This window comes from Oikopleura dioica, chromosome PAR, assembly GCF_907165135.1.
Source record: "Oikopleura dioica chromosome PAR, OKI2018_I68_1.0, whole genome shotgun sequence".
NCBI lineage: Eukaryota > Metazoa > Chordata > Appendicularia > Copelata > Oikopleuridae > Oikopleura > Oikopleura dioica.
Window position 1 is genome coordinate 9131549 of NC_137293.1, and position 13666 is coordinate 9145214.

At 38.9% G+C, this 13666-nt stretch overlaps 2 protein-coding genes and 1 long non-coding RNA gene across 4 annotated transcripts; 2 read left to right on the top strand and 1 right to left on the bottom strand.

Annotated features, from left to right (window-relative positions):
* The first annotated feature begins 758 nt into the window (after positions 1 to 758).
* LOC145703790 (uncharacterized) lies at positions 759 to 1641 on the top strand. Its single transcript, XR_014134388.1, has 3 exons — positions 759 to 1390; positions 1437 to 1502; positions 1548 to 1641. It is a non-coding gene; the product is annotated as an uncharacterized LOC145703790 (long non-coding RNA).
* Positions 1642 to 4296: 2655 nt separating this feature from the next.
* LOC145702172 (putative protein phosphatase 2C T23F11.1) lies at positions 4297 to 6345 on the bottom strand. 2 transcript variants are annotated; one of them, XM_081779382.1, is made up of 8 exons: positions 6034 to 6345; positions 5736 to 5923; positions 5466 to 5592; positions 5150 to 5309; positions 4942 to 4967; positions 4747 to 4889; positions 4465 to 4583; positions 4297 to 4422 (listed from the first exon to the last, which is right to left on the bottom strand). In XM_081779382.1, exons 1-8 carry the CDS (start codon positions 6128 to 6130, stop codon positions 4335 to 4337), a joined length of 948 nt encoding a protein of 315 aa, XP_081635508.1. In that variant the 5' UTR covers positions 6131 to 6345; the 3' UTR covers positions 4297 to 4334. The 2 variants fall into 2 exon arrangements, with proteins under 2 accessions (XP_081635508.1, XP_081635509.1); XM_081779383.1 differs by having other exon boundaries at positions 6030 to 6343.
* A 4632-nt stretch (positions 6346 to 10977) lies between these two features.
* Positions 10978 to 13658, top strand: LOC145702485 (uncharacterized). Its single transcript, XM_081779718.1, has 6 exons — positions 10978 to 11099; positions 12248 to 12475; positions 12676 to 12789; positions 13072 to 13186; positions 13254 to 13474; positions 13518 to 13658. Exons 2-6 carry the CDS (start codon positions 12419 to 12421, stop codon positions 13641 to 13643), a joined length of 633 nt encoding a protein of 210 aa, XP_081635844.1. The 5' UTR covers positions 10978 to 11099; positions 12248 to 12418; the 3' UTR covers positions 13644 to 13658.
* Positions 13659 to 13666: the final 8 nt, after the last annotated feature.

Here is a 13666-nt window from a genome sequence, read left to right on the forward strand (position 1 = left end):
CTGTTTGAATATAAAAAGATGATAGAACAGTTAGGTCTACGCGGAAAAAATACTTTAATGGGGGCGTCCTTATGGAGAGATAATTTTGAACACATTTTCTTAAAGCTCTTGATATGCCTGTTCAGAATCGCGAATAAACATCATATCGGGGGTATTGGGAATTCGAGAAAAATTCGATTTTATGGTTTGTGGGCCTCTTTTCGGCGGCCATCATATCTATATCCCGATGCCCCCGATACAATTTTTAATCGCGATTCTGAATGAGCATCTTGAGATCTTTAAGTAGACGCGTAAAAATTTTCAAAATATGAGGGTGCGACCTGCTTTTGGTTTTCCGCGGAGTCCCCTTATATATGTGTTTCATTAGCTAAAGTAAGAAATTATTCAAACACCACTTTAGATAAAATATTTCGGAAAACACAAATTAAAGAAAAAAAACTGGATTATTACGTCATATTCTGGTGCCTGTTTAACTGAATTAGCAGTCCTGATGAAAGTAGGACAAATCTGCGATGAGGAAAGAAGACCAATTCTTCAAATCAAGAGCCGGAATGCCTGGAACTATGGTGAAAATCTACCGGAGAGATTTTTATGCGAAAATTGCCATACAAATTGTCATTCGCGCGTCTCCGGAACAGTTCTAGTCTATGCTGGACACAACAATATTCTGAAGGCATCAACACTGGCATTCCAAGATGTTGACCTAGATAAAGCAATTCAGGATAGTTCTTTCTCTATCTAAATCGTCGCAAGAACATTTTTTTTATCTATGTCCGATTATAAAGATAATTAACAAAATAAAAATAAAAGAACTTTTCAAAGGTTTTACATAGAACCCTTACATCGCTGTTTACGAATGCAAGAAAAATCCTCTTTGTTCAACCTTTTCCACTTGCTAAGCCGCTTAGAACAATTGAAGAATCAACACAAAAATGGCTCAAGAAGATATTAAGTGCAAAAGTACCTAGCTTAGCTAACTATTATCGAGTAAAACAGGAAGAGGTTTTCATTTAATTGGAAATAGAACTAAAAAATTGAATGTTTTTGAGTACCGATTCTTCAGAAGCCTCAAACAGCATTTTTTTTCGCCAGATAAAGTTCATCTGAAAGACAATTATGCTCGTCAATTAATCGTCTCAATTATTCAGGTAAAATTGAGGATACTCATAGAAGCTTAGATTTAAGGACCCTGCCCCCGGCATCATTCTTTTCGAAAAATGGATATTAAGCAAACAAGTCCTTAAATAAAGAATATTTTACAGTAACTTCAAATATCTTACTATCTGAAATCTTTGCCTTTTAAATTATTTTTAATAGAGCGTCGAAAAACAAATTTTAACAGCGAATGACAGTTATGCAGAACCACGGAGTCTTCCTAAACGAAAGAAAGGTATTTATAAACATGAAAAATATGGTCGAAATCCTCAGTGTTAAAGTTTCAGATCGTCAAACAATCTTCTTTGACTGCTCTAAACTCTCTCTTATGCCGTCGAGAAAAAAAAGTAATTGCTTGTATCTTTATTTTTTTAAATTTTAAAAATATTAAGGAAATTTTCATCGCAGAATGCCTGGATTTTCTGACTGAGAAGATTTTTAAAAGAAGAACAAAACGAGAAGGAACAAACACAACATGCCTCATTCTTTTTAGTTTAAAGTGCTTTTACATTTGCATCTTACACATATGCACGGTATAAAAATTATTTTTTGTTTTTAAAATTGATAAAATAATCGTTTTCATGTTTCAAATAAATAAAAATATGTAATTTACCGGCTAAAAAAAGGTGACCTCAAATGACCTCAGATGACCTCAAATGACCTCAAGTGACTTTAGAGCATTATTTGATTAATTTTTTGTAGTTTGTAATTAAATAAAAGTATATGCTTTATATTTGCAAAATTAATGCAAAACTAATCCTCAAAAAAAAATTTTTGCAGCCCAAATGTTGCCCGATCTGCTTCAATTTTCGCGAGCACATAGATTCGACTATAGAGTTTCCGAAAAAAAATAGAAAAAAAAATTTGTTATGGAAAAATTTTGCTCTACGAGCAGTTAAAATTTCGGAATTTCCACCTCTGACAAGTCCAAATCTCGAAAATTTCAAAGATTTGGGCAGACTGTAAAAACGTTTTTTATACAGTTTGAGAAGCTCTTTCAGATGAGCCATTCAGAAAAAAAAATTTTTTTTTCACCCTGCCACAATTGGAGACTTCTACCAGACCACAAATATTCCGCGCGAAAGAAGAAAGGAACGGTTGGATTGAAAGATTGAAAATTAGGAGGTTTCGCTTTTTGGTTCACCGCGTGGAGGAATTAAAGTTGACAGAAAGAAGCGGCGCTAGAAAAGAACGACAAGTGTCAAAATTATACGATAAAGTAGAAGGGATCAGCCCGGATTTTGGAATTTTAATTTTTGATTCTAGTTGCTAGATTTTAGATTTAAAATGAATAATTCAAAGAATCGAAGTCCAAATGCGAATCTTGAATTGAAGATCGATTTCTGATTGACTTCATAGAACGCTTACTTCAAAGCCAAAAATACAAGGGCAGTAGGTACCCCCAAAAATCCGTCTTCAGTACCGCCGATTATATTTTTCCGCTAAATCAACGGTCGATACAAAATGTATCTCTTCCCCTTTCAAGTGCCGTTTTTAGCGGATTAATTAGGCCACCCGCGATGCGCATCTCTCTGTCGAAGTCGAATTTCGCGGAAAATTCAGAACTTGCTGGTTGAAAATTTCAGGCTTTGGCTTCAGGTTCATCTTTATGGAAAATTTTTGGCAAACCGGAAACTGCACGTGCGTTTTGGAAATTGCTGGAAATGCTAAAAATTATCTGATGTCGATAAAATTTCAACCTCGAGGATCTCCTAAACCCAGGAGGCTTTTTCCAAGATTTCAAGCTTGAAAATTCCTCGTCTCCAAGAGCCCCAATCGTTTGATAAGATGCCAAGAAAAAAAAAGAGACCCGTGCGGACGATTTTCGCTCCATAAAGTTTTGACGATCACGCCGTTCAAAAAAAAGGTTTCTTTTTAATTTCGGGGAAATTTTAAAAGGGTGACATTTTATTGTCATAAAAACGCGTGTTGAGCGAAAGTACTAAGAGTAGTAAAGTGACAGGGAGGGGATTAGCGCGATGCGCACGAGATAAGATGGGTGTAAATTTGTATCGAGAGTTTTAGTGATTTATGAGTAAGAGTTGATGATCTGATCTAATGATTTTCATCAACAGAATTGTAGTAGAGGTCCTCCTTTGAAATGGTCAACTAGAGAGGAGCAAGTTAAGCTGGCTCTGACTGCCCTAACGCTAACCCTAACTGTCAGAGTCTGGCAAAAGGAGCCAGACATTTTCACATGTTTCTTTCTTTTTTTTTAATTTACTTTTCTTACGCCCGGATGTATCTTCCCTTTGAGCCGCGCATCTTACACGCATCTTGTTGCCTCAAAGAAGAGTCCTAAGGGTAATCCCTCGGAAATGAAAAAGCAAACAGCCGTAGCTCATTTCCGCTTGAAGCCTTGAAGATCGAAGTAAAAGTAATAATTTTGTCCGCGTGAGCCTCGTTTGATCCTCGGACGTCCGAGTTAGCAGCTGCTCGATTTCTCGCGCCTCGCCACGTGGATTGAGGAAGGGATCAATCGAGCAAACTGAGTTTGATCTCACAAGGAAGGAGTTTGTTGACGTTGCTGATCCCTTCAAGCAGCTAGTTATACTTGAACTGGCTGGGAAATTGAGTTTTTCAAAATGGAAATTTCGCTATTTTTGTCTTGCTATTTTAATCCAGCTCCTTTGAACAGTTCTTTGAGAGGATTTTCAAAGTCATCGAAGGGTCGATGGTTTTATTCTTGAACCCGATTGTAGACAAAAAATGCTTATTGGACGTTTTCGAGAAGCCTAATTCTTGTAATTGATCCCTAAAATTCATGGGAGAGCGCTTGAAACTTTCAAGCAAGCTCTAAAAAGGGTACCAAACATTGTCTCCGACTTACTAGGCTGAATCAACAAATTATCGACCGCTCGTGGCGGCACAATTACTAAATTGAACGGGTCGTAAAATCAAAACTCGATCTAATTCGAGGCGAGCGCCTTTGGCCAAGCCGATCACGCGGAAAATCTCACGTCGATACAATTTGTACTACTGCTCTTTGATCCAGTCACTATTACTTCTTTGTTGTGGGGCTTAATTAGGGCGATCTTGATCCCTACTTCATCACTGTAAGATGTGAAACTGACGCTTCAAAGCTTCCCTGGAATTGTTCTGTAAAATTCCAGCACAGTAGAGTAGAGAACCAAATTGATACGGAGCTCGTTTTATTTTAGTCTTATGTACAGTTATATTTACGCGCTATTCTCTCCGCATGCAGCAGCATAATCGGAATCGGACATTGCTAAAGTTGGCTTCTTTGAACTTTTTGGCTTTGCACATCTGAATTTACAAAGTTAGAATGAGCTTTGAAAAACGCTTTACTTTTTATAAATGGAAGCGAGATCAGACGGGAAGATAATTGTGACTGTAACATTGTCGCAGCCAGGCAGTGAGGTCGAGGGTTGTTCGGCGATGCACACTTCCAACAAGCGTTGGCAGATCTAAAAAAGACACTGCTGAACAAACAGTTGAAATCATTGCCGAACTATGTTGACTTTCCCTGTCAAGAATCAATTACGAGCTGGAATTCAAGTGAATTTTGATTTACTGCAATTTGCCTTGAACTTTTTCTTCAACGCGGCACAATAAAACAAGTAATCTAACCTCCTTGGGATGGATCTTCTGTGCCAACTTGTTCCGCACGAATTTAATAACTTCAGCATTGGTCATCATGTCGAAAACGCCATCGCAGGCGAGAACGAGAAACTCAAGTTCCTTCTGCTTGCAGATTATCACATCGGGTATCGCTACAAATCAAACGACGTGTCAACCGTTGTGTTACTCTTTCAAGGCGCTCACCTGTGACAATTTGCTTGTGAAGTGGGCTTAGTGCTCGGGTTAGACAAATCGTAAAAAAAGAAAGATGTGAACTTGTGACTTACTAAGAAAATAGCCAACTTTGATTCAATAGTTACTCTCCTATAGTTTAATACAGAAGTAATAAGGATCAAGCACGCCTTTAGAAAACTTATAGAAAACAAGCAAACTTGACAGTATCTAACCATGCCTGTCAATATTCTGTTTGAAGAAAAAGTCTCCAAGAGCCCTTGACATGGCCAGTGCACCGTTGACTCTGTTGAACTCGACCCACCCTCCGCCAGATTCGATCCTCTTCAGTTCATCCCTTCGATTTGGCTTGTGGTCGAAACTCAGCGGACAGACGTGGCCTTGAAAGGATCTATTTAGAAATCAATGAAGAGATTCCGCAAGTTTTTCAATATTGACAATAGTTATCGACAAGAACAGCGTCAATAGGAATTTTGAATAACGTTACGATCGCGTGAGCAAAAAAGTATGCCAAAGGTCAGCAGGTACAGGCTTACCTGCGATAGAAGCGACAGCTCGCGAATCGCCAATGTTTGAACAATAAACTTGATCCGAGTCGATGAGAATTGCACAGGCGGTCGAGCCAGAACATTCTTCTACCTTTTGCGATATCAATCGATCCGTCTTTCAACAGGGATCAACAATGGAAAATCATTATAAGGAAGTTGTTTTCTACTTCAATGTTGGATGTTACAGTTCTTTTAAGAGCGCAAAAGACACGCTTAAAAATGACACTGTAAATAATCGTCTCAGATTGATCCCGTTGACAGAATGAATCCTTCAACACAGGCTCTAGCGTAGTCGCTCTTTTCGAAGAACTGACTTTCCTTGATCATCTGGTGAATGTGATTTGCAGCGAATTCTGCTGTCTTCGCTCCTCCGTGTCCGTCAAAAACTGCGCTGAGGAAGACCCCGGGGTTCAGTTCCATTAGTGTGATGTGTCTGTCTTCCATTTCTGAAAAGAGAGCATAATTGCTGGGCGATTTCTCATGAAAAATGAAGCGAATAACTGACTGTAGCTGATTGCGATTCTTACAGGATATTTTCCAATCGTCGATTACCTACTTGGTCTCCAGCCCTGGGCGGAACAAGTCACAGCTGAGAATCTCTCAAAGCTCTTCTGCTCAACATTTGGCTCCAATCTCGACCCATATTGTCCCATTTTTTCTTAGTGTGTTTCAGCTCGTTTATCTCTTGTTGAATATTGAATATGAAGAAGGCGACCGAGTTGTTCTCTGATTATAAATTGCTCTTCTGCTGGTTCGAATTGTAATTGCACTTTGATTGTCTTTTTCGTCGTTCTATTTTGCTCCTCCTTTCTTTTTTCAATCAACTTTAACGAGAGTCAGAAGCAAGTGAAAATTACCACTCTCTTCTTCATTAAACGAACAGCGAGTTGCAATAAACAGAGTGCGTTAATTTATCTATCTATCACATGATTTGCACGATGCTCGACAACTCTTCCCTGACGAATGTGTGGATACCGCAAGACTGTAGGCTACAGTGACTGCAGCGATGGCGAGCCGCACTGCGTAATTTGTATCTTGACTTAAGGGTGTCAACTACGGTCAATAATACAGTGGGACAATTTCTCTCACAAGAAAAATTGAAGATAGTTAGTCGAAGTCAATTTTTCTTTTCAGGAAGACGATGAGGTTATTTATCAATCATTTCCGCACGGGCGAAAATCTTGAAGGGTAAATTATGATGATTTGAGATGATCGATTCGGCCACTTTTTCGCTGTGAAGAGAAATATTGCTTTAAAATGCAATTGATAAAAATCTTATTTAATAAAGTTAAAGATTTTCGTCAGATCGAGTCTGACAAGATCAGAATAGAAAAAAAATTGCGCAGTTGACACCCCAATGGCTTTGGCTAATCTTTGGGTGGGCAGTCTCTTCGGCTTATCTAGTTAGTTCTTTTTTGTTTTCTTGCGACGGCAGGGGATGTTAGCCTTCTGAGCAAGTTGCTGCCCTCGGGCGTGTTTGTCAATGCGTGTCTCTTCTGCGCCCAGTAAGAGAACGGGAGGCCCCCTGGCCTGATTATAACCGTGGCGCGCGTTTCAGCAGAAATTCGACTGTTGAATAATTCTGAATAACTTTTTTCCGCGGATAAATATTTTAACAGAATGTATACTTTAGATAAAATAAACTATTTATCCATGTAATCAAGAGCTAAAGGGGTCAGAAAGGGGCACATTCTAAAGGACCAGAAATTTTCCGACGGGGACATTCGGGGACATTCAGGGACATTTGGGGACATTCGGGGACATTCGGGGACATTCAGGGACATTCAGGGACATTCGGGGACGTAACAAGCGTCTGCCGAAGTCCTAACACTAGAATCAAGATTTTTAATTACCTGAAGACTCGAAATCTCGTTATTTCTTCCTTTCTCTGTCCAATTCTATTCAGGTTATATTTTTCCAAGCTCGGCCTGTTTGTCTGACTGGTTTAATATTTTATGAGCTAGAAATCGACACATCTGGTGGGGGAGGAGTTGTTGTATCTCCCTTCAAAAATATTCGTTGAGACGGTGATTCAATTAATTAGCTCCTGTTTTGAGAGGAAAGACGGTCTTGCGGAGAGCAATAAGTCGCAATTTGCCTTTTCTGAAAATGAGACTCGCATTTTATTCGATGCTGCCCTATCCTTTATTTAAAGCTTATTGAGACAATCTCGATCCGCTGATCAAAAACCGAGCAAGGCCAAAAACATTTAATAAGTAACTCAATTGCTGGCCGAACGCCTGAATTACAGTAATTTCTTTCTTAGCATACATTTCGTCATTTCTCCTTCTAATCTCCAAAAATAAACTCGCTTGACCACGGCTTGTCCTTATCCTTTCATCAGTCAATCACGGAAAAGAGGCAAAAAGGAATCACACATGGAAGAAGTCTTTATATAAATATCACGCGCCTCGGGCAATCTGTCCAAGCTTTTGAAAATTGTCTTCATTCTAAATTATTACAAGTTGTATTTATTACAACCTTCGACTTTGATGCTTTATCGACACCGGAAATTAATGAAAAAAAATACTCCTCTGCACGCTAGAGGGCGTAATTGTGACCAGGTCTTTTCGGGGGTGCAGTACAGGCACTAGTCCAGCGGTAGAAGCAGCAAAGAATCGTAGGCGAAGTGCAGTATGTTTCCGCCCCTCCTAATGGCCCATAAGGTGCACATGCGCATCCGGAACTGACCAATCAACGAGTCGGAAACGCGGCGCCGCTTTGAGATCACTCAGATTGCGACTCAGAATTCACTTTTTCAGAATACACGAAGCTGCTATCAAAATTTTTTCAAATTTTTTCCAAGATTAAGAGAACTCTTACTACTCCTTTTAGCACTACTACTGTCCACTAGACATGTTTATCACAGGAGTTGGGTTAGACTTTTGTCCCGATTCCCCTCTTTTTGAGTGCCAAATTTATTCATTGATATTTTCTTACATTTTATCCTTTTTAGGGTGTTTATGAGAGAAGCGATTCCCATTGCGTCTAGGTACTGCTGGGATATGTAGTATCTATTGGCAATGGATGCGCGATTTGCTGCAGGTTTTCCTGCGATGGCCCAGTGGCAGGTTTCCGCACCAAGAGGCAACGATGATCCTTCGAACCTGAAGATTCGGTAAGCTCATATTCGATTCACTTTCGGATATTAATAAGGACCAACGATTTATCAAAATTTCAGAAGGCTGTTGCCTAGACACTGGTATGCCACGAAACGTGAACGAGAGCGTTCACGTGTTTTCGCTCTTAGTCCGTTTGCGACCCTCCTGTGTTCTTATCCAGAAGAGCCGAAGCGAAATAAGCTCCAGACGGAGATTTACACGAATATCTAACCTATGAAAGGTTATATGATTCTATTTGTTGAGAAAAATAAATTCAATTCACTTTTTTATTTGTCTTCTTTTCATTGCAGGGGATGATTTCAAAAAACTTTTTGTGGGGCCGGAAATCGTAAAAAAACTGCTAGTGCAGTTTTCTCCAGCTCGTCAAGACGAGTCGAATGATGGGTCTAACTCCTGATAATTCTAAGGATTGACCGGTTTACCGGCTGGTTACCGGAAAATACGTTGTCACCTGCCGTTTTTGTTCTAGAAGTGATAGACTTATGTTTGACACCGGAAATTGTTCCTTATAGTCAGTTCTCCTGCAGGCTAAAAGATGAAGAGTTTATCAATACTCTGAAGAGAGTTATCACTAAAATACTATTTTTCGCGAAAATGGGACTAGAAATTAGGAACGTGCAGCAACAACATAATTTTAGTAAAAATTACTGTTTTTAGTGATAACTCTCTTCAGAGTATTGATAAACTCTTCATCTTTTAGCCTGCAGGAGAACTGACTATAAGGAACAATTTCCGGTGTCAAACATAAGTCTATCACTTCTAGAACAAAAACGGCAGGTGACAACGTATTTTCCGGTAACCAGCCGGTAAACCGGTCAATCCTTAGAATTATCAGGAGTTAGACCCATCATTCGACTCGTCTTGACGAGCTGGAGAAAACTGCACTAGCAGTTTTTTTACGATTTCCGGCCCCACAAAAAGTTTTTTGAAATCATCAGGGCATGAAAACTCTATGTTAACCCGATAACGCGAATTTGAAATTATACGATAACGAGAGCGGGAGCACTTAGTGCACCCAGGCCATCTAGAACAATTTTAAGCAAAAAGAGGACAAAACTGCTTGCTTTCTCGGTCTGTAAGACGGGGTTTTCGTCGTAATTTTGAAAAATGCTCGGTCTAGAACTCTTGAGAACTCTATTTTGTGAGGAAAAACGCGAAAAGAACGCGCGCTCTGTTGATGAATGTTATGTAACATTGAGTTCTCGAGACGATTTTCCAAAAATTTGCACCTTTTTTGTAAAAAAAAGGGATTAAATATAAAGTATGAAAATTTCTTAAAGTCAAACTAAGTGAGGAATAGGTGTTAGAATTTAAGTTTTTTTGAATTTTTGGATTACCTCCATATTGAAGAAAATCACAATGCAACAACTAGCTCTGGGAGCACTTAGTGCTCCCGCTCTCGTTATCGGGTTAACGAATTCAATAGCACTGAACTTGTTTGAGCTAAAACAGGGGGCACTCCTGTTGCTGGTAAGTAGGCAGGTCATTGAAGAACCTTAACTTGGGCGCGTTCTTCCCGAAAGAAAAGTCAAGGGCTAAGTTTCCCGTTCATTCCGCTGACAAGAGCCGTGTTCCAAGGCCTGAGCTTGTTTTTATGCATTCTTTAGGGAGCCTTGAAGAGATTCTTACGTACTTATCTGTAAGTCCATGATCAGTTACGGGAATGAGTGGTCCCAATCTGTTTGAAAGATGATCGAACCAAATCCGCAAAATCTACAAATGGGATTCTTTTATCATCGTTAATGCAGGTCCTACAGTGTGTTAATTTTATTGTCTTGTTGAAAACCAAATCAAGATTGGTATAGTCTATACCAATAGTCTATACCGTATAGACAGGATTCTGAATAACATGATTATGATAATTTGAAGCGCAAAGAGAATCAGCGAAATGAAGACATAGAGGAGGACTCTTATTTCGCTACATCTACCAAGATAGACCATCTTTTTCTTCGCCTTCAGAGGTTTTTTCCTCAAAAATGTGATTATTGAGCAGAAAAAAGAGAATTCTCCTCGAATTAATATCTGATTCCAAGTAAGATTAATTAACAATCATATTCTTCGATCGTGAGAAAGACAATAAACAACAACGGATTCCTCCTTCCCCTTCTTGATCAGCAACCAAAGATAGTTTACGTCAAAGCTGCATTCCGAATGGATAAAAGCAGCCATCTCTCAGGCTTCTTACCTCTTTCAAGTCAGAGACTAGTAGAGTACGCCACGCCTTCCTTTCAAAAAGGTGAGTTTGAAGTTGAAGTCTTGCAGCTTTTAACTAGCGGAGGTGATTCGGAATAACTGAAATTGTCGTAAAAATATACCGTTATTTGTGCTGAATCCTCACTTGCCAGAGCGTAGTAAACGAATCATTTCCTAAGAATTCAATAAAATAGTATTTTTTTACTTTGAAATGTAAAAAAGAGCCTCTTATCTACCAGCAAGTACAAGAGCCATCGAAAATTCCTTTGCACATATTTTAATGACGAGAGAAATGTAACTGTTTCAGGTAAACGCGGCATTTCATGTCCATAAAGGGTGCTAAGTTGGGAATTGGGCTCGCGCTTGAAACTGAAAATTGAGTAGAAGCGAGCCAGAGTGTCAACACTTTCGAGCCCAAGTTTAATCATCTTCTTACAAGCCCACTTGAAATGACGAACGGTTTTTTCAATAACGAGAAAGAGATGGAATTTCAGTGAAGACCTATTTATGCCCTGTGTTTTTCTCGCGATTAAAAGTTATAGAAGCAGATAAAACTTTTGACTTCCGGTCCAAGTCGCCGCAAGGAAAATAACTTTAATTTACAATTATCCAAATATGGAAGAGATAATTATGTGGAGGGTGATCAAAGAGGCTACATCCCTCGTAATTTTTCTGCTTTCTAACGAGGGGGTCAGACGACATGTGATGATGCTCAGAGAAAAAAAAGAGCGTGACAACGATTTTGTGATGAAAATGCACTGTTTTGATAGACATAATTCAGACAAAGTATTTTCAACTTTCCATAAAGAGAATATTTCAACAAGAGCGACTACTGTTAGAAATTCATCCATTAAACCAAGTGGGAAATACATTTTCAGCTAGAATACCAAAAATATAAGAGAATCTTCTGTTTTTGAGAATCTTTTTATTGGTCTGAGTTGGTCGGTTTACGAAATTATAATTACGCCATTTTTTAATATGCTTCGCTTGTCGGTATTTTTCCATAAACGTGATGGCTCTGATCCAAGTTCCTGTCTAGCTATCCCTCTTTTTTTCACGGTTTCTTAAGAAAACGATGAGAACTTTGCACATGCACTTCGTTTTAAAATGAGCTTGGGCCCTTTAAAACCCGATAGCTTCTCTAAAATCCCCCTAAAGTACCCTAGAATTAAAGGAGAAACATGTTAAAGCCCTTCGGGTGTTAAGATTCATGCGCACGCATATGTTTCCTGACGCCTCTAAGGCAAAACACCTTCCATTGAAAATCTGCCCTATTCTGAATCTCAATTTTCTTTTGAATTCGTGGCTCTTTTAAATTGAGACCCTCTCTTTCTGAAAATCTCCCTCTCGTTCGTATTCGACTCACACGTTCGATCTTTTGTTAGAGCCCCTTCTCCTCTACCCAGCGAGAAAAATTTCCGAACAATTAAAAAACTAACGCCTTGCTGGGTTTAGACCCCGTTCTGACCGATAATAAACGACACTGAAGAAAATACCATCACAGTTGAAAATAAACGAACCTGATCCTTGAACCCACGACGTGGCAGTTCCCTCGCCAAGCGATTAACTCAAGAGGAGGAACTTTACATTCCGAGAGTAACTAGAGACTTATAATTACAGAAGAGAATGAATTGGACCGTGGCAGATTGGCTTAATTACTTTTCATCGGTGTTCAATTTATTGGTAAGTTGAAATTTTATTATAATATCTGAACTCCTTTGGCAATTTTTGCGTTTTTCTTTTATTAATAGTGCGCTTTAAAAATTGGTCATAAAGATAAAATTAATGAGTTTAACGTTTGTTACGTAAGAAAAGTCAGATGAGGGCCTTTTTCAGTTTGAAAGCAGAAAAGGTCAACAGCGTTTTCTTATTTTTGAATTCAGAATGTCGCGATCGGATCTGGCATCATCGGACTTGGATCTGTCGCTGCAAATATGGGGATCATTCCTTACATGGTGTTTAATGTTCTGGTGGTGGCGATTTCGATATTTACTTTGGTAAGTGAGTTTTTGGGGTGGTTGAGTTTATTTTTTGGTCGTGAGAAATTAGAACTGAAAATTTGTTGATTTTCTTGTTTGTCATTAATTTTGGTATCTTCGTTGATCTTTTTAAACCCTGGGTTGTTGTCCGTTTCATTCCCTAACTTGAATTAGGCGAAATGTCGCGGATGTTCGGACTCACAACCCATTCGTGCTCTCTTGAATGATTGACACTAAGTTAGTATCGTGGCAAATTTGATTCGAAAAAGAACTGACTGTTCTGATTATTTTGTTGATTAGAATTTGGTGTGTAAATCAGCAACAAGAGTTTACAAATGGGAAGCGGAGAACAACGCAAACGAAATGCAGAAACTCAACTCGACGCTCGACGATGAAATGAATGATGATTGTGAAGGTAAAGCACCCGGGGTTTCTTCTTTTACAGTTTTCTAAATTAAATTTTTCTTACATTGCTTTTGAAGATATCATGGAAAGCCGACATGATCACATCATGACGTCGTTGGAGCACATCAAAATCACCGAATTCGGAAACGACGAGTTGAAACGTAAAGATCACCCGATTGCTTATTCCTACGAAGATATAGCCTGTGTTCTTTTCGGAAAGAAAGTGCTCATCATGAACAATATTTGCATCTTGTTCTACCTCTTCTCATGCATTTGCTCTTACATGACTCTTATCAAGGTAAAGCTCTTAGGATTCATAACCAATCATAATTTTAATTGAGGATACAATGCCAGATATCGCCATTGGAATCGTTAAAATGTTCAACGAAGAAGCAGAGATTACCAATCAATGGTACAATAATGGAACTCTTTGGCTCTTTCTAGGAAAGGCTTTGATTCAAAAATAGCTAGATTTTATTCAACAAGTTTC

Excerpts from the sequence above, each read along its gene's own strand:
- LOC145702172 (XM_081779382.1), bottom strand. The coding sequence starts at position 6,130 with ATGGGACAATATGGGTCGAGATTGGAGCCAAATGTTGAGCAGAAGAGC. Across the intron at positions 5,924-6,033 it reads CGCCCAGGGCTGGAGACCAA|AAATGGAAGACAGACACATC; the intron begins GTAGGTAATCGA and ends CTCTCTTTTCAG. Across the intron at positions 5,310-5,465 it reads AGCTGTCGCTTCTATCGCAG|GCCACGTCTGTCCGCTGAGT; the intron begins GTAAGCCTGTAC and ends GATCCTTTCAAG.
- LOC145702485 (XM_081779718.1), top strand. The coding sequence starts at position 12,419 with ATGAATTGGACCGTGGCAGATTGGCTTAATTACTTTTCATCGGTGTTC. Across the intron at positions 12,476-12,675 it reads CATCGGTGTTCAATTTATTG|AATGTCGCGATCGGATCTGG; the intron begins GTAAGTTGAAAT and ends TTTTGAATTCAG. Across the intron at positions 13,475-13,517 it reads CTTACATGACTCTTATCAAG|GATACAATGCCAGATATCGC; the intron begins GTAAAGCTCTTA and ends ATTTTAATTGAG.